The sequence below is a fragment of the Bufo bufo genome, chromosome 2, assembly GCF_905171765.1.
Source record: "Bufo bufo chromosome 2, aBufBuf1.1, whole genome shotgun sequence".
NCBI lineage: Eukaryota > Metazoa > Chordata > Amphibia > Anura > Bufonidae > Bufo > Bufo bufo.
In genome coordinates this window covers 810,299,268-810,320,914 of record NC_053390.1, presented here as the reverse complement: position 1 = coordinate 810,320,914, position 21,647 = coordinate 810,299,268, and the positions used below count along the sequence as shown (strand labels likewise).

The 21,647-nt window shown below is 44.7% G+C and overlaps 1 protein-coding gene across 2 annotated transcripts in view; it reads right to left on the bottom strand.

Annotated features, from left to right (window-relative positions):
• The window catches only part of SLC4A11 (solute carrier family 4 member 11), a 135,517-nt gene that overhangs the window by 53,288 nt on the left and 60,582 nt on the right, over positions 1-21,647 (bottom strand). Inside the window, exons 3-6 of one of the 2 annotated variants that reach the window (XM_040419333.1) lie at positions 16,231-16,389; positions 9,167-9,213; positions 5,817-6,048; positions 399-480 (exon numbers count right to left, since the gene is read on the bottom strand). In XM_040419333.1, the coding sequence (XP_040275267.1) occupies positions 399-480; positions 5,817-6,048; positions 9,167-9,213; positions 16,231-16,389 (520 nt within the window). The remainder of the gene's footprint in view (positions 1-398; positions 481-5,816; positions 6,049-9,166; positions 9,214-16,230; positions 16,390-21,647) is intronic. The other variant, XM_040419334.1, reaches the window with a different exon arrangement.

Here is a 21,647-nt window from a genome sequence, read left to right as displayed (position 1 = left end):
TTAAGGGGGTTAATACAATATTCTCTGGTGGGAACGGACTGTGCAGGTGCGGCCACTCTCCATTCATTTCTACGGGAGTGCCGAAAATTGCTGGCTCCGTTCCAGTGATAGGTGGGGGTCACCCGCCCCTATCAGACATTGGGGGCATATCCTAGCAATATGTCCCCAATGGATGAGATGAGCACTAGTAAAGTACCCAATTTACGGTATTTATTTATCTGAGCCAAAACCACAATGAATCTGCGCTGCGATTACGGCACCATACCCCATGACTGCGGTAGATGGCGATATCAAGGTTTATCACAGGGAACAGTCTACAGGGAAGTAGTCAAGCAATTTCATGCACGCAACGCGATTACTGCGGCGCTTCGTGTATTAATCACGATCACATGACTTACATGATACAGAGCCAGGACTGTTGGTACTGGATGCCCGTGGTCGTGGCAGTCACCCCTTGAATCGTGTCAGAAAGCAGATGTACTGTAAAAAACATAAAAGAACACCTGTAAGATATAAAACAATAAAAAGCACAAGCGTACGGGGGCGCAGGACGTCACACCGCGGGCTGTGCAGGAGAAACAGAACTTTTATTATGTGAGGATTTTGGAACGGGATTTATGGAAGTATTTCCAGCGCTCGCTCAGGCCACAAGTCACTTGACAGCTGCAGAAGTGTCAAAGAGCTGGAAACCCCCAATACGGGATCTCTGCAGCTGCGAGGGAGTATGCGAACCCTCACAGTGAGGGGGAAGGATTCAAGAAGCTGAAGAAAAAAAAGTACAGCAGCGGAGTGCCCCCTTCATTGCCCCCTTTCTTTCGGCTGGACGCAGGGGATATTTTTATTTCTGCAGCATATATTTAAAAGATGATAATGGCACGAAGCTGCACCAGTAAGAAACCATGTCATCTTCTCACACCGAGACCGCGGGGAGGAGACGAGACCGAGCAGAGGGGAAGGACAGACAGACAGAAGGGATAACCATGTCATCTTCTGAGACCACGGGGAGGAGACGAGACCGAGCAGAGGGGAAGGATAGACAGACAGAAGGGATAACCATGTCATCTTCTGAGACCGCGGGGAGGAGACGAGACCGAGCAGAGGGGAAGGATAGACAGACAGAAGGGATAACCATGTCATCTTCTGAGACCGCGGGGAGGAGACGAGACCAAGCAGAGGGGAAGGACAGACAGACAGAAGGGATAACCATGTCATCTTCTGAGACCGCGGGGAGGAGACGAGACCAAGCAGAGGGGAAGGACAGACAGACAGAAGGGATAACCATGTCATCTTCTGAGACCACGGGGAGGAGACGAGACCGAGCAGAGGGGAAGGACAGACAGACAGAAGGGATAACCATGTCATCTTCTGAGACCGCGGGGAGGAGACGAGACCGAGCGGAGGGGAAGGATAGACAGACAGAAGGGATAACCATGTCATCTTCTGAGACCGCGGGGAGGAGACGAGACCGAGCAGAGGGGAAGGATAGACAGACAGAAGGGATAACCATGTCATCTTCTGAGACCGCGGGGAGGAGACGAGACCGAGCAGAGGGGAAGAATAGACAGACAGAAGGGATAACCATGTCATCTTCTGAGACCGCAGGGAGGAGACGAGACCGAGCAGAGGGGAAGGATAGACAGACAGAAGGGATAACCATGTCATCTTCTGAGACCACGGGGAGGAGACGAGACCGAGCAGAGGGGAAGGATAGACAGATAGACGGAAGGGATGACCATGTCATCTTCTGAGACCGCGGGGAGGAGACGAGACCGAGCAGAAGGGAAGGACAGACAGACAGAAGGGATAACCATGTCATCTTCTGACACCGAGACCGCGGGGAAGAGGCGAGACCGAGCAGACGGGAAGGATAGACAGACAGAAGGGATGACCATGTCATCTTCTGAGACCGCGGGGAGGAGACGAGACCGAGCAGAAGGGAAGAATAGACAGGCAGAAGGGATAACCATGTCATCTTCTGAGACCGCGGGGAGGAGACGAGACTGAGCAGAGGGGAAGGACAGACAGACAGAAGGGATAACCATGTCATCTTCTGAGACCACGGGGAGGAGACGAGACCGAGCAGAGGGGAAGGATAGACAGATAGACGGAAGGGATGACCATGTCATCTTCTGAGACCGCAGGGAGGAGACGAGACCGAGCAGAAGGGAAGGACAGACAGACAGAAGGGATAACCATGTCATCTTCTGACACCGAGACCGCGGGGAAGAGGCGAGACCGAGCAGAGGGGAAGGATAGACAAACAGAAGGGATGACCATGTCATCTTCTGACACAGAGAAGGGGGGGGGGGGGGAGACGAGATCGAGCAGAGGGGATGGATAGACAGACAGACGGAAGGGATAACCATGTCATCTTCTGAGACCACGGGGAGGAGACGAGACCGAGCAGAGGGGAAGGATAGACAGGCAGAAGGGATAACCATGTCATCTTCTGAGATCGTGGGGATGAGACGAGACCGAGCAGAGGGGAAGGATAGACAGACAGAAGGGATAACCATGTCATCTTCTGAGACCGAGACCACGGGGAGGAGACGAGACCGAGCAGAGGGGAAGGATAGACAGGCAGAAGGGATAACCATGTCATCTTCTGAGACCGAGACCACGGGGAGGAGACGAGACCGAGCAGAGGGGAAGGATAGACAGACAGAAGGGATAACCATGTCATCTTCTGAGACCGAGACCGCGGGGAGGAGACGAGACCGAGCAGAGGGGAAGGGCAGACAGACAGAAGGGATAACCATGTCATCTTCTGAGACCGCGGGGAGGAGACGAGACCGAGCAGAGGGGAAGGATAGACAGACACAAGGGATAACCATGTCATCTTCTGAGATCGTGGGGATGAGACGAGACCGAGCAGAGGGGAAGGATAGACAGACACAAGGGATAACCATGTCATCTTCTGAGACCGCGGGGAGGAGACGAGACCGAGCAGAGGGGAAGGATAGACAGACACAAGGGATAACCATGTCATCTTCTGACACAGAGACCGCGGGGAGGAGACGAGACCGAGGCGAGGAGAAGGATAGACAAACAGACAGACGGAAGGGATAACCATGTAATCTTCTGAGACCGCTGGGAGGAGACGAGACTGAGCAGAGGTGAAGGATAGACAAACAAACAGACAGAAGGGATAACCATGTCATCATCTGCCACCGAGACCGAGCAGAGGGGAAGGACAGACAGATAGAAAGAAGGGATAACCGAGACCGCGTGGAGGAGACGAGACTGAGCAGAGGGGAAGGGCAGACAGACAGAAGGGATAACCATGTCATCTTCTGAGACCGCGGGGAGGAGACGAGACCGAGCAGAGGGGAAGGATAGACAGACACAAGGGATAACCATGTCATCTTCTGAGATCGTGGGGATGAGACGAGACCGAGCAGAGGGGAAGGATAGACAGACACAAGGGATAACCATGTCATCTTCTGAGACCGCGGGGAGGAGACGAGACCGAGCAGAGGGGAAGGATAGACAGACACAAGGGATAACCATGTCATCTTCTGACACAGAGACCGCGGGGAGGAGACGAGACCGAGGCGAGGAGAAGGATAGACAAACAGGCAGACGGAAGGGATAACCATGTAATCTTCTGAGACCGCTGGGAGGAGACGAGACTGAGCAGAGGTGAAGGATAGACAAACAAACAGACAGAAGGGATAACCATGTCATCATCTGCCACCGAGACCGAGCAGAGGGGAAGGACAGACAGATAGAAAGAAGGGATAACCGAGACCGCGTGGAGGAGACGAGACTGAGCAGAGGGGAAGGACAGACAGACAGAAGGGATAACCATGTCATCTTCTGACACTGAAAAGAGGGGGAGGAGACGAAACCGAGCAGAGGGGAAGGATATTGAGACAGACGGAAGGGATGACCATGTCATCTTCTGACACCGAGACCGCGGGGAGGAGACGAAACCGAGCAGAAGGGAAGGATAGACAGACAGAAGGGATAACCATGTCATCTTCTGACACCAAGACAGCGGGGAGGAGACGAGACCGAGCAGAAGGGAAGGATAGACAGACAGAAGGGATAACCATGTCATCTTCTGACACCGAGACAGCGGGGAGGAGACGAAACCGAGCAGAGGGGAAGGATAGACAGACAGACGGAAGGGATAACCAAGTCATCATCTGACACCGAGACCGAGCAGAGGGGAAGGACAGACAGACAGAAAGAAGGGATAACCTAGACCGCGGGGAAGAGACGAGACCGAGCAGAGGGGAAGGACAGACAGACGGAAGGGATAACCATGTCATCTTCTGACACCGAGACCGAGGCGAGGAGAAGGATAGACAGACAGACAGACGGAAGGGATAACCATGTAATCTTCTGAGACCGCTGGGAGGAGACGAGACTGAGCAGAGGTGAAGGATAGACAAACAGACAGACAGAAGGGATAACCATGTCATCATCTGCCACCGAGACCGAGCAGAGGGCAAGGACAGACAGACAGACGGAAGGGATGACCATGTCATCTTCTGACACCGAGAACGCGGGGAGGAGACGAGACCGAGCAGAGGGGAAGGACAGACAGACAGAAGGGATAACCATGTCATCTTCTGAGATCGCGGGGAGGAGACGAGACCGAGCAGAGGGGAAGGACAGACAGACAGAAGGGATAACCATGTCATCTTCTGACACAGAGAGGGGGGGGGGAGACGAGACCGAGCAGAGGGGATGGATAGACAGACAGACGGAAGGGATGACCATGTCATCTTCTGACACCGAGGCCGCGGGGAGGAGACGAAACCGAGCAGAGGGGAAGATGTACAATAGACAGAAGAGACAGAGAGAAGCTTGGACTGAGCAGAGGGGAAGATGTAACCTCATGATGGATGTCAATGTGACATAGGCCTCAAGAGAAGTCACCGACACAACAGACTATCCAGATAGATAGATATTAGACAGATAGAAATTAGACAGAACTATTAGACAGATACTAGACAGATAGATAATAGATAGATATTAGATACGATAGATAGATATGAGACAGAACTATTAGATAGATAGATCGATAGATGGATAAAATAAATACAAGAAAATCCCTACACAAGTGTCTCCATATAACTAAACAGGGGGGTCCTGCGCTGTGACATGGGGCTTCCCTGCACGTGCTCGCACTCCCGCCATCCATACAGCGCAGGCACGTGCTTCGCTTCCTCTGTCAATAAGGTTATTGCCTAGTCAGACAAACTCCAACAGCTGCTTCACCTCAGCCGGAGCTGGAAGGAATTAGGTCTGGGCCTCCAGAGCCCATGAGTCACCTAACAAATATTCATGAAGGAGGAAAACAAGAGGCTAATTGGTATTTGATCCTGCGGCCCCATCAGACGCAGCGAGCGGAGGTGCCGATACAAGGAGTAAACAAGGGAACCGGGCACAGTTATTAATCACAGCTTCTCTCCTTCCTCCCAAACATGTCGTAATCCAGAGGAGGAAAACTGCAAGAGAAGCAGATTGCTATATGTAGTCACTATACTGCCAAATTGTGTAATGTACCAGAGGAGACGCAAACCACGGGCAAAACTGTGGCCCTGCAGAGGGCTCGGGCACCAAAGGGTCATGGTTAGACCTGGTAGGAGACTGATGGGCGATGGGCACATGGCTAGATTTAGATGAGGCACTGGAGCAGGTGACTAGGACTAAGACCAAAACCTGAAAAACCCTTTAAAATTTAGAACATTTTTCTTCTTTTTTCAATTAGTAAAGGTTTTTGGGGGGAGGTTTTCCCACAATTTTAACAATAAGAGGCATGTGTTACATGAAGGTGACCATACAATGAGACCCTTCCGTACCATTCCCTTCCCTCGGCGCGCCGGAGTCTGTGAATAAAGTGCTCATGATTTTGTCAAAGTTGCAGGTGGGCTCCGCGTTCTCTGGGTCTTCCACAAAGTGCTTCAGCATTTCCCGCAGGACGTCGTCCAGAGAGGTGGCCGTCTCATCCAGGATAATGCTGGCTTTGGCAAGAAAGCCGTCCAGGTCCCGATGAGCTCTCACCTCTTCTTCAAAGTTCTTTAATTTTAGGTACTGGAAAAACAAAGAGCAGGAAGAGATCATCACCCATAGAGCAGAAATCGCTGATACAAAAGGGAAAGAAACACAAAGCTTCAAAAACAAGGGTATAAAAGACTTAGAAACTGGTCACTACGAGACCTCTGGACAAAGGTTAGAGGGGTTGTCTCATGAACCCCTGTCAACATGCCCAATGCTTCTCCACCCACACCAGTCATAAACCTGAAGATGTTAAGTATACCTGAGTTTTCAAAAAAATGTTTGCATATTGGCTGTGCTTCTTTGTACAATCATAACTGTGAAGGAGCTGGTCTTTTTTGGGCTTTTCTAATGTCTTTTTTGGCCTTATTTCTCCTCTCTTCAGCTGCACAGCTAGGTACATTTCTCTCACAAACAGGGGGTGTCTCCCTTCTGTGGAATCTGCAAGCACTGTACTGCCGTGACGTCCTTTCTTTTATTTCCCATAAATCACTTAATATCACAGTCTCCTGCAATATTAAGAAGCCGGGCAGAAGCAGTTCTTCTATCAGGCTCAGGATCTCATCTACAGATGTAGCAGGGTTAACACACAAACTCTTAACTCAAATTTCATCGGGTTATCTTGAAACAAAAGCCATTAAAAAGCAATTGAAGGTGTTTTCTTAACGCATTTAGCTTAGATGACATGTCTCAAAGCATGTGTGTTAACTCTACTACATCTGTAGCTCTGACACGCCCCCACTTCTTGTGAGCTGTCTTCTGTGTCTCTGTTACTAGGGACGATCTTGCCTGACAACAGGCAGTGGACGGCAAATTAGGTGGAAGTGAGACCCCTAGTGGCCATGGCTTTATTTCAGGTGGATGCAGGCATATTGTTTAAATATCTATTCTCTATTACATGAAATTAAATTGTGTGGCAGTACAGGGACTCTTTAATGGGGTTGTCCAGGACTAGAAAAAGATGTCAGTTTTCTTCCCAAAACGGCACCGCACCTGTCCACAGGTTGTATGTGGTATTACAGCTCAGCACCATTCACTTCGATAGAGCTGAGCTGCAATAGCAGACATAACCCATCGACAAGGGTGGTGCCATTTTTGAAATAAGGCAGTCATGTTTTTTCTAATCCTGGACAACCCCTTTAAGCTGTTCATACACATTAGATGAGAGGGGACAACCAACTAATGTGTATAAGCACACTATGGGCTCTGTTGACAAGCTGTTTGGTCATGTCGGATTTTTTTGACAAACTGTTTTTGGCATGATCATCTGCCTACCTATGATCCGTCACCAGTCTAGACATTATTTTAACCAAGTCCCCGATCCCAGTGCAGTCTGGTATAACAGTAGGCAGATAGTTCCTACAAACAATTCATCGAGCACAGACGGACTCCTGGTTCTGCAGGTCTGAAGACTCTTGGTGTCAAGGTCTGCAAAGCTCTAGAAGATGGACTACAACATGTGGACCACCTCAAAACACCACATGTCCAACTGCAAGACCCAGTTCCAACAGTTACTGAGTTCTCACTGGTCTATTTCTTAAAACCAGGCTTGGCACACGGGAAATGGTAGGAGATGATCTCAATGGCCACAGAAGTAATCCGCCTGAGCAGGGCTTTCCTGCAGTTTCCTTCAAGCCAAAGAGTACAGACTCAGTGAGCATCAGAACGGGAGTGGTGGGTGATCAGTGCGGGTAAATATGCCTTCTTTTATTAATAAAAAAAAATATTAATTTGGCGCCATTTACCAAAAATTTGGGCCAGCTGGACAACTCTTTTAGTCAAAAGAACATTGTCAACTTTAACACCAACTTCAGCAGGAAAGGGCAGCCATCTAACGTGTATGGGGCTGTCCCAACTCTTCCCTGAGGGCAGATATCACAGGAGACCAGGATGTGGCCTCAGGTAATCAACAAGATCTCAGGACAAGTGGTCTCTTTCTTGACAAGATGTGTTGACGAGGTAAAGGGATTTCCACTGGTCGGGGACAGGCATTCTGTTACCATAGATATACGGACTATCGAGAGGAGGGCTGGTTACTGTTTGTATCTATGAACGGCATTTCAAGGACATGGTCTTCACCCCTCACTACTGAAAGAACAGCTAGCTTGAAACTGCCATCATTTCATCTCCGACCAGTTTGTAAATTAGAGCGTCGCTGCATCTAAATGGCAGGATAAATTAATAAAAGAGCTGCGGGTTTTAGCGGTCTCCGGGATTTAGAAAAGGGATAGAGTGAAGCCGCAGGGCTCTACTGCCTCAATCTGCTTGGTATAAAAGCATGGGTTTAATTAAGATGAATTCCACATTCTGAAGATCACGTCTACTAGGGACGGTAACGAGAACAAAACAACTGAAGTCATAAAGCTTAATTCTAGACGGCTTGTGGTGCGGCAGCCTCCGGCTCCGCAACATCAACAAGTCAACAACGCAGGCTCTGCTTCATTCAGGGAGGAATGTGTCTTATTCCAGGCCAGGAACATGTCTCCCATACTCTCCATGGACTCCTTTCTCCTTCATATAGAGGTGACTACCAGTAAGATGGCCATAGACGGAAGGTGGAATGAGAAAAGGTTTTACAAGATTGGAACCTTTGCAGCTTGGGTTGTCCAGGAGATGAAAATCCTTCATAAACAGCTGGTGGCCACCTCAGCCAGTGATTAGCTGGACCAGGCAACTACACCAGCGGGAACCCATTTATTACAGAAACTGCAGGGTTGGGACAATTTTTACGGGTGTGTGTCCCTTATTTTTACCATGTTCTGAGGCCCTCCTAGTGCGCTTCCCCCCTTGGACAACCCTTTGAATTCATACTGCCTGGCAACCTCTTGGCTTCCTGCCTTGGTGACCACCTTTTGAGAACCTATAGCTACCTGCATCGGAGTGGTCACAGAAGTTTCTTACTGCTCTATTAGGGAATACAGAAAGCAGTTCCTCATTGGAAAGATGGAGAAAACTACAGGTAATCAAGTAATACAGGTCCGACTCACAAAAGCAGCCCAACAAGAAGACCTTCATACACTGAATAGAAAAACATCTAAAAGATGGCTGCCAGCAAGAAATAGCTGGTGAGCTGACACCATGGATTCCCCCAGCCTTTGTCTACTGTAATGAATCAAATCATAGGAATCAGATAAGTTCATCAAGGTTCACTTACTTTTCTTGATGTGTGCAGCAATACACAGCCATGGCACTCGTTTTCTGCTGGAGCAAAAGAAAGATAGATTACAACACAACTCCACCTTATGAGGAGCAACAGCATCACTTCATATCCTTCTTTTGTGGTATTTTAAGATAATTTTTTTCTTTGTTACAAAGATTCTGCTGACATTCGGAAACCATCGTCAAGTAGAAAATTCAAGTGATGACCACTTCTCTGTGGCTTGTGTGAACAACTAGTATATAGTCCTACCCATCAACATATGGACAGACAATCACTAGTCATTAACTCAAAAGCAGTCAAACGGTCTGATTAACAGTGAGTCAATAGTGAGTGCAGCTCTGGAGTATAATACAGGATGTAACTCAGGATCAGTACAGGATAAGTAATGTATGTACACAGTGACTGCACCAGCAGAATAGTGAGTGCAGCTCTGGAGTATAATACAAGATGTAATTCAGGATCAGTACAGGATAAATAATGTAATGTATGTACACAGTGACTGCACCAGCAGAATAGGGAGTGCAGCTCTGGAGTATAATACAGGATGTAAACTGCATTATACTGCAAATATAGTAGACTGTACTGAAGAAGGGGCTGCTATACTGTAAATGAGCAGAAATGTAATGCTGACTGTATTATGTATCCGGTTAGAACTCCAGAAATGAAATGAAATCAAACGCACTGGAGTCAATAAAATCCCTTAAACTCTGCACACCCTGATGCAAAAGAATTTCCTTGTACAGTCCCATGAATACCAAGGAAATGAAGACCACCCCCACCCCCTCCAAGAAATAAGTGGTGTGACCATGACCCTCTCCCTCATCGGAAACGCTACTGGCGCCAAGTAAATGTGTGTTGTATTCGTCACAGGTGGGAATTCGTGCCAGGTGCCGCAGGGCTGCACAGTAAGGGGGGCACCTATGATTCCCGCTAAGAAAACCGCTCTCCCCCACAACGATGATTACAGAATGCTGCAAGTGACTTGGCCCCTCGTCCAGGTGGGATCGTACGCTCAGTTACTCCTAACGGCCGGCAATTCCTCTCTTGGCCCGTTTGGCACCACCAGAAAAATCAGCCCTATGAATGCTGCGCCCCGTTATATAAGGTGTTCAGGTGGCCTCACACTGGATGATGCCCTCTGCGTTCCTTCCAGTGGCATATGCCCACTGTATGGCATCTAGTTTTGCAGCGACGCCTTCGCTTTTGGACGTCTGGGTCCCCCGGTTTCCCAGAGAATCATGTCACGTCACACTTCTCTCCATAAGACTCTCCGGGGACCTCTCTTATCTGGAGGACGTGTCCTTTCATCTCTATGTCAGGCATTAATAGCAACGCAGTAGGACAGCCAGCGTGCCGCCGCCTTGTGTTATCAGGACAGGAAGCCATACGGATGGAGACCCTCGAGCGGGCTTCAAAGCCATGGAGCAGAAGTTCTGAGAGGTGAGGCTGCTCGGGGCATTGTGTCGCCTGGTCATAAACAAGAGGCGGCATTCATGTGAGGAAGAAAAATAAAACGCCAAAAAAGCCGCGTGCATTCCACATTTTATGGAACGTCTGGACCATAATAGAACAGTCTGATCCTAATTTTTGTCGGGACAAGGTGACTAAAAAATGGCAAATTGCATGTTTTTTATTTTTACGGCGTTCACCACATAGGAGATATTTTAAATATTTTAATAGTTTGCACTTTTTTGGGTGTGGCGATATGTAATATTTATTTATTGTTTATATATTTTATATGTAAAATTGGGAAAGGGGGTGATTTAAACTTAATATTTTGGGGTTTGTTTTTTTATTTTTTTATTATTTTTTACTTTTTATTTAATAACCATTTTTCCCCTTAAGGGCTAGAACCTGGAATCTTTCATCCCTTGTCCTATTCACCCTGATAGATCTCTATCAGGGTGAATAGGACTTCACACTCTCCCTGCTGCCCGATGCATAGTACACACAGCAGCAGTGAGCTGACCATGGCTGCCATGGTAACCAATCGGAGCTCCAGGCTTACACTGCTGGGGTTCCGATCAGAAGCTGCCACTGTACCACCAATGAGAGGAGGGGAGGGGACCTTGTGGCCACTGCCACCAATGACTATAATAGTTATAATACTGGGGGGGTTGGGGGTGCACTGAGCCACCAATGAATATAGTTTATGCCTGAATACAAACACAGGCTGCGGGTGCCGGCCATATCCCATACTGACTGCGCACTGTAATCCCCTGCAATTAACCCCTCAGGTGCCGCACCTGAGGGGTTAATAGCGGCGGATTGCAGCACACAGTCATAGAGGCAGGGTATGGGATATGGCCGGCACCTGCAGCCTGCGTTTGTATTCAGGCATAAACTATATTCATTGGTGGCGCAGTGGCCACAGCCCGTCCCCTCCTCCTCCTCGCTTCTATCAGTCCGTTGGTGGCAGCGGCGGTACAGGGGGGAAGGACTGCCTCCTTCTCTCCTGTGCTGCTGAGGAGAACATGGCGCGCACTGACAGCAGCGCGTGCCATGTCCGCTTGTGAAAGCGGCAGAGCAGTGGAGGGTCTAGGCGCAAATGGCGACAAGACTACAAAGTCTTGTCGTCACTTTGCAATGCTAAGTCGCATTGGCGACCATTTTGGTCGCCATCTGGAGCCCGGATATGGTCATCGAACACCCACAGGATGTATGGTAGATGATATTATCACACAATATGTAATATTAGTTGATAGACGCCGGTATATATCATTAATCATCAAGTATTCAAATAGTGTCATTTATACTCTAAAAATCCTAACAGTCCAGCTCTAGAAGACCACCACCATTTCTTGGCAGGATTCTGACCACTCTTAATGCCGTTTGTCTTTGGTCCGCAGTCACTTTCTAATTACTGCCATCCTTCCTTTGATAATACAGACATTAACCCCTAAATTCCCTGGTGGTCTAAAGCAGTGATGGGTCAATTTTACACTCGATGGGTGGTCTCAGGTGGTGAAATGCTTAATTAGAAATTCCCTGGTGGTCTCAGGAAGTGGTGGGGTCAATTTTACACTCCTAAGGTAGTCAAATGTTTAACTAAATTCCCTGGGGGTCTCCAGCGGCGATGGGGTTAAATGTATATTCCCTGGTGGTCTAGGACACTACAATGTTCAGCTGTAAATTCACAGGTGGTCTCAAGCAGTGATGTGGGTCAATTTACATGTCCTGAGGGTCTATAGCAGCACAGTAACCACACTTCATTTCCCTGGTGGTCTAGAGCAGTTACGGGGGTTATTTTTGATACCCTGGGGGTTCAGGGACAGTAAAGGAGTCAAAAAGTGAGTTTCGGTTGCCAGGTTCTCATTGCCTAAAATTTGCCCTGATAACATTCCTACTGCTAAAGGTAATCATGCCTATAGTAACATTACACTAAGGGGTCTAACTTGGGTGTTTTACCAAACGGCATCACGTCAGGCATGTTGCTGGCCCCAGATGAAGTGCAAGCTGACCTCCACCAGATTAGAAGAGCGCCCTCTTATGTTGGGGAAAGCATGCACCAAAAAACTTTAGGTGGAGTGCCCCTTTAAGAAGCTTCCTTGGCAGATAGAAGAATGGGGCTGTGATATAAAATGGATGCGCAGCAGTGTGGCATTATGCAGCGCTCACCCTCTGCCCTGGCACACACAGGGAGAGATATTAGGAGACGCACTATCCCCGCCTGCGCTTTCCATCTGGCACTGCCTGGGCATACACAGAAAATACTGCATTATTTATACTGGTGATAAGTGCCAGCGGTAAACACAAGAAAATGCCAGCGAGCAGCGTCTGGAAGACGGCAGAGGGGGGGGAGATGGGGAGGATGAGAGTCTCCCTGCAAATGGCTCCGATGTGCCCCAATATACCAGAGGGTTAGAAGATTTCTATGGCACATGGGCCACAATCAGGACGGGGCACATATATATATATATACACTGACCGGTGGCGCATCTGTGAGAGTACATTATATAGGACAGACTGCCCCCTGCAGGGGATAAGGTACTACTACACTCATTAGAGAGGATTGCCTAGATGTGACAGTTCTTATAGCATAACCCCCCGCTCTCTGCCCAGAAGCACTGTCATGTGTCATATGTCGGGTGTCATGTGTCGGGTGTCATGTGTCGTGTGTCTGCTCCCAGTGTCCTTTCATGTAGCCCCCCCATTATATTCTGTACATTGTGTGCTTCAGGGTCTTTACCAATAACTTGACATCTCGACTACACCCTGCGCTTTATAGAAACTCAGCTAAACTGTTAGGGGTGTGACATAAAATAAGCATGGTGACTGTGTGCAAAAACCAGCAGAATAGTGAGTGCAGCTCTGGAGTATAATACAGGATGTAGCTCAGGATCAGTACAGGATAAGTAATGTATGTACACAGTGACTGCACCAGCAGAATAGTGAGTGCAGCTCTGGAGGATAATACAGGATGTAACTCAGGATCAGTATAGGATAAGTAATGTAATGTAGGTACACAGTGACTCCACCAGCAGAATAGTGAGTGCAGCTCTGGAGTATAATACAGGATGTAACTCAGGATCAGTACAGGATAAGTAATGTAATGTATGTACACAGTGACTCCTCCAGCAGAATAGTAAGTGCAGCTCTGGAGTATAATACAGGATGTAACTCAGGATCAGTACAGGATAAGTAATGTAATGTATGTACACAGTGACTCCACCAGCAGAATAGTGAGTGCAGCTCTGGAGGATAATACAGGATGTAACTCAGGATCAGTACAGGATAAGTAATGTATGTACACAGTGACTGCACCAGCAGAACAGCGAGTGCAGCTCTGGAGTATAATACAGGATGTAACTCAGGATCAGTACAGGATAAGTAATGTATGTACACAGTGACTGCACCAGCAGAATAGGGAGTGCAGCTCTGGGGTATAATACAGGATGTAACTCAGGATCAGTACAGGATAAGTAATGTAATGTATGTACACAGTGACTCCACCAGCAGAATAGTGAGTGCAGCTCTGGAGTATAATACAGGATGTAACTCAGGATCAGTACAGGATAAGTAATGTAATGTATGTACACAGTGACTCCACCAGCAGAATAGGGAGTGCAGCTCTGGAGTATAATACAGGATGTAACTCAGGATCAGTACAGGATAAATAATGTATGTACACAGTGACTGCACCAGCAGAATAGTGAGTGCAGCTCTGGAGTATAATACAGGATGTAACTCAGGATCAGTACAGGATAAGTAATGTATGTACACAGTGACTGCACCAGCAGAATAGTGAGGGCAGCTCTGGAGTATAATACAGGATGTAACTGAGGATCAGTACAGGATAAGTAATGTATGTACACAGTGACTCCACCAGCAGAATAGTGAGGGCAGCTCTGGAGTATAATACAGGATGTAACTCAGGATCAGTACAGGATAAGTAATGTAATGTATGTACACAGTGACTCCACCAGCAGAATAGTGAGTGCAGCTCTGGAGTATAATACAGGATGTAACTCAGGATCAGTACAGGATAAGTAATGTAATATATGTACACAGTGACTGCACCAGCAGAATAGTGAGTGCAGCTCTGGAGTATAATACAGGATGTAACTCAGGATCAGTACAGGATAAGTAATGTAATGTATGTACACAGTGACTGCACCAGCAGAATAGGGAGTGCAGCTCTGGAGTATAATACAGGATGTAACTCAGGATCAGTACAGGATAAGTAATGTATGTACACAGTGACTGCACCAGCAGAATAGTGAGTGCAGCTCTGCAGTATAATACAGGATGTAACTCAGGATCAGTACAGGATAAGTAATGTATGTACACAGTGACTGCACCAGCAGAATAGTGATTGCAGCTCTGGGGTATAATACAGGATGTAACTCAGGATCAGTACAGGATAAGTAATGTAATGTATGTACACAGTGACTCCACCAGCAGAATAGTGAGTGCAGCTCTGGAGTATAATACAGGATGTAACTCAGGATCAGTACAGGATAAGTAATATAATGTATGTACACAGTGACTCCACCAGCAGAATAGTGAGTGCAGCTCTGGAGTATAATACAGGATGTAACTCAGGATCAGTACAGGATAAGTAATGTATGTACACAGTGACTCCTCCAGCAGAATAGTGAGTGCAGCTCTGGAGTATAATACAGAATGTAACTCAGGATCAATACAGGATAAGTAATGTAATGTATGTACACAGTGACTGCACCAGCAGAATAGTGAGTGCAGCTCTGGGGTATAATACAGGATGTAACTCAGGATCAGTACAGGATAAGTAATGTATGTACACAGTGACTCCTCCAGCAGAATAGTGAGTGCAGCTCTGGAGTATAATACAGAATGTAACTCAGGATCAGTACAGGATAAATAATGTAATGTATGTGCACAGTGACTGCACCAGCAGAATAGTGAATGCAGCTCTGGAGTATAATAACCCAGGATAAGTAATAATACATGCACTCAGTGACTTAACGATTTAAATGGATTATATATGTATACCGTACAATGACGTATAATGGTGGACTTATAATGCACCACCTCTGAGATGCCCATGACACATTAACCCTCACTATTCCAGCAATGCTTTGAACATCTTGGTTCCCTTGTCTTGGTGATCGGCCTCATTGTGTCAGCCGGCAGTTATTGTATTCTAGGATTGTGAATAGACGAGGACTTGCCGCTTTCCTTCCGGGAGCACGTTCTGTATTATTACATCGGAGGTCCACATTATGCTTCCCACACCGCTGGTGACATTACCAGGGGAGAACGTTTGCATAAAGACATAAAAAGCATTAGGATTTTAGGTTTGGCTTTATATTCCGATTTATGGGCAGCTTAAAGGGGAAGATCATTTTCATAATTCTGCATGGAGCAGCTTCCCCCAGCGCTGAGATGATCAGCCGTTATGACCGATCACAAGCCCCGCAAAACGAAGGGAGATTTGTGCGACCATTCCAAAATGCAGCCGGGCGCTCCTTACTTGCTCCTCGGCAGCAGCCTACATACTTCCACAATGAATACAGCCTGCTGCTAAGGAGCAACTGCAGAAAACAAGCGTCGACGGAGACACGGCCGGCACCCACCTGTCGCACTCTGCGGTCCTTCCAGATTGACATTCACGAAGAAGCGGATACTCTCCCCAGATACAATGGAGGAGTGGACCGTGTCAAACAGCTCCTCTCCTCCACCTCCTTCTTCCTCTTTGTTGTCGCAGCCGTCATCGGTGTCGCACTTAAGGTAACCTGCAAAGAAAGATAAGACACGTGAGGGAAGGCCTGGACACGGGCGGACCCCAACGGGCTTCAGTAGTGCAGCCACATATTTACTGGACAAAACAGAGTGACCTGCCGAAAAGTTCTAATATACTTAGGACGTATGTGACCTTATGTTATGTACTATAGATTGTTATACTATGTGTTATGTGTTTATATTATACTATACAAGTTACAATATACTGCACTATATACTATACTATATGTGTTTATATCATACTATACAAGTTACTATATACTGCACTATATACTATACTATATGTGTTTATATTATACTATACAAGTTACTATATACTGCACTATATACTATACAAGTTACTATATACTGCACTATATACTATACATGATGTGTTTATATCATACTATATCAGTTACTATATACTGCACTATATACTATACATGATGTGTTTATATTATACTATACAAGTTACTATATACTGCACTATATACTATACTATATGTGTTTATATTATACTATACAAGTTACTATATACTGCACTATATACTATACATGATGTGTTTATATTATACTATATCAGTTACTATATACTGCACTATATACTATACATGATGTGTTTATATTATACTATATCAGTTACTATATACTGCACTATATACTATACATGATGTGTTTATATTATACTATATCAGTTACTATATACTGCACTATATACTATACATGATGTGTTTATATTATACTATATCAGTTACTATATACTGCACTATATACTATACTATATGTGTTTATATTCTACATACAGTACAGACCAAAAGTTTGGACATACCTTCTCATTCAAAGAGTTTTCTTTATTTTCATGACTATGAAGGCATCAAAACTATGAATTAACACATGTGGAATTATATACATAACAAACAAGTGTGAAACAACTGAAAATATGTCATATTCTAGGTTCTTCAAAGTAGCCACCTTTTGCTTTGATTACTGCTTTGCACACTCTTGGCATTCTCTTGATGAGCTTCAAGAGGTAGTCCCCTGAAATGGTTTTCACTTCACAGGTGTGCCCTGTCAGGTTTAATAAGTGGTATTTCTTGCCTTATAAATGGGGTTGGGACCATCAGTGGCGTTGAGGAGAAGTCAGGTGGATACACAGCTGATAGTCCTCCTGAATAGACTGTTAGAATTTGTATTATGGCAAGAAAAGAGCAGCTAAGTAAAGAAAAACGAGTGGCCATCATTACTTTAAGAAATGAAGGTCAGTCAGTCAGCCGAAAAATTGGGAAAACTTTGAAAGTAAGGGCTATTTGACCATGAAGGAGAGTGATGGGGTGCTGCGCCAGATGACCTGGCCTCCACAGTCACCGGACCTGAACCCAATCGAGATGGTTTGGGGTGAGCTGGACCGCAGAGTGAAGGCAAAAGGGCCAACAAGTGCTAAGCATCTCTGGGAACTCCTTCAAGACTGTTGGAAGACCATTTCAGGGGACTTCCTCTTGAAGCTCATCAAGAGAATGCTAAGAGTGTGCAAAGCAGTAATCAAAGCAAAAGGTGGCTACTTTGAAGAACCTAGAATATGACATATTTTCAGTTGTTTCACACTTGTTTGTTATGTATATAATTCCACATGTGTTAATTCATAGTTTTGATGCCTTCATAGTCATGAAAATAAAGAAAACTCTTTGAATGAGAAGGTGTGTCCAAACTTTTGGTCTGTACTGTATATTACGTCGCTTTATTGTATAATACATATTAAGTGCTATTAGTGGAAGCCTAAACTATAAATTATACTATGCATTATGAGCTTTTATATCATGCGAAGGTATAATGCAGGGATGGCCAACCTGTGGCTCTCCAGTTGTTGAAAAACTACAACTCCCAGCATGCCCGAACAGCCTACAGATATCAGCCTACAGCAGGGCATGGTGGGAGTTGTAGTTTTACAACAGCTGGAGGGCTGCAGGTTGGTCATCCCTGGTATACATTATATTACACTGTACCCCTTACATTCTATACTATACGTTATGCTCCTCTATACTATACATGATGTTACTTTGATATATTACACTGTACCTCTGACATTCTATACTATACATTGCTCCTCTATACTACACATGATGTTACTTTGATATATTACACTGTACCTCTTACATTCTATACTACACATTGCTCCTCTATACTATACATGATGTTACTTTGATATATTACACTGTACCTCTTACATTCTATACATTGCTCCTCTATACTACACATGATGTTACTTTGATATATTACACTGTACCTCTTACATTCTATACTACACATTGCTCCTCTATACTATACATGATGTTACTTTGATATACTACATTGTACCTCTGACATTCTATACTATACATTGCTCCTCTATACTATACATGTTACTTTGATATACTACACTGTACCCCTTACATTCTATACTACACATTGCTCCTCTATACTATACATGATGTTACTTTGATATACTACATTGTACCTCTGACATTCTATACTATACATTGCTCCTCTATACTATACATGTTACTTTGATATACTACACTGTACCCCTTACATTCTATACTATACATTGCTCCTCTATACTACACATGATGTTACTTTGATATACTACACTGTACCCCTTACATTCTATACTATACATTGCTCCTCTATACTATACATGATGTTACTTTGATATATTACACTGTACCTCTTACACTCTATACTATACATTGCTCCTCTATACTATACATGATGTTACTTTGATATACTACATTGTACCTCTGACATTCTATACTATACATTGCTCCTCTATACTATACATGTTACTTTGATATACTACACTGTACCCCTTACACTCTATACTATACATTGCTCCTCTATACTATACATGATGTTACTTTGATATACTACACTGTACCGCTTACATTCTATACTATACATTGCTCCTCTATACTATACATGTTACTTTGATATACTACACTGTACCCCTTACATTCTATACTATACATTGCTCCTCTATACTATACATGATGTTACTTTGATATATTACACTGTACCTCTTACATTCTATACTATACATTGCTCCTCTATACTATACATGATGTTACTTTGATATATTACACTGTACCTCTGACATTCTATACTATACATTGCTCCTCTATACTATACATGATGTTACTTTGATATATTACACTGTACCTCTTACATTCTATACTATACATTGCTCCTCTATACTATACATGATGTTACTTTGATATATTACACTGTACCTCTGACATTCTATACTATACATTGCTCCTCTATACTATACATGATGTTACTTTGATATATTACACTGTACCTCTGACATTCTATACTATACATTGCTCCTCTATACTACACATGATGTTACTTTGATATATTACACTGTACCTCTTACATTCTATACATTGCTCCTCTATACTACACATGATGTTACTTTGATATATTACACTGTACCTCTTACATTCTATACTACACATTGCTCCTCTATACTATAGATGATGTTACTTTGATATATTACACTGTACCTCTTACATTCTATACTACACATTGCTCCTCTATACTATACATGATGTTACTTTGATATACTACATTGTACCTCTGACATTCTATACTATACATTGCTCCTCTATACTATACATGTTACTTTGATATACTACACTGTACCCCTTACATTCTATACTATACATTGCTCCTCTATACTACACATGATGTTACTTTGATATACTACACTGTACCCCTTACATTCTATACTATACATTGCTCCTCTATACTATACATGATGTTAATTTGATATATTACACTGTACCTCTTACACTCTATACTATACATTGCTCCTCTATACTATACATGATGTTACTTTGATATACTACATTGTACCTCTGACATTCTATACTATACATTGCTCCTCTATACTATACATGTTACTTTGATATACTACACTGTACCCCTTACACTCTATACTATACATTGCTCCTCTATACTATACATGATGTTACTTTGATATATTACACTGTACCTCTTACATTCTATACTATACATTGCTCCTCTATACTATACATGATGTTACTTTGATATATTACACTGTACCTCTGACATTCTATACTATACATTGCTCCTCTATACTATACATGATGTTACTTTGATATATTACACTGTACCTCTTACATTCTATACTATACATTGCTCCTCTATACTATACATGATGTTACTTTGATATACTACACTGTACCTCTGACATTCTATACTATACATTGCTCCTCTATACTATACATGATGTTACTTTGATATATTACACTGTACTTCTGACATTCTATACTATACATTGCTCCTCTATACTATACATGATGTTACTTTGATATATTACACTGTACCTCTTACATTCTATACTATACATTGCTCCTCTCTACTATACATGATGTTACTTTGATATATTACACTGTACCTCTTACATTCTATACTATACATTGCTCCTCTATACTATACATGATGTTACTTTGATATACTACACTGTACCTCTGACATTCTATACTATAGTTACAATATACTATATGTTACCTCATACTATAGATAACATAGTATAATTTTATTTTGCACATTTCTATACACCTTTACTCCCCAGACTCACATTCTCAAGCACATAAAACACACGGCATTAACCTCGCACAATCCGCTGGATATTTTAGTCGCCGTTAACGAGAACAATTCAGGATCAGAAACTCTTGTTTATAGCAGGAAACCGGATTTCATGGCGCGGGTAATAAGCAGGGCTCACCACCATAAATGGCCAAAAGAGACACGGAGGTGAAAGAACACAGCCATGTTATACCTGGCAGAACACTGCGGCCGTTGTGAAAGGCTCCCGAGGGCATTGGAGCGCGCGTACGTATAGGTGTGCAGTGAACCGCTCTGGGGGTATGGTGCAACGCTCCGCGCGTACACACGATTATTAAATCAATTCTTTTTTCACTTCATGTGGTATCTAGACGTGGCCACCGGCCAAACAGAAGTCCCGGCAGTGCGAGCATTTAACCCCCGAGTGTACGGCCAGTCAGAACAAGAACCAAACGGTCTGGGCTACACGGAGACATTCTGACGGATTCTCGCTGTGGGGTGATGGCTGCAGTCCACAGGACTGCCTGCAACTTAATGTTCTGCTCTGGACGGCAGCAGTCTCTGTCTGTCCCCCTAGCCATGGCTCCGAGACTCCAAAATGAGACCTCCTTCTATTAGTCTGCGTACACATTGAGGACACATT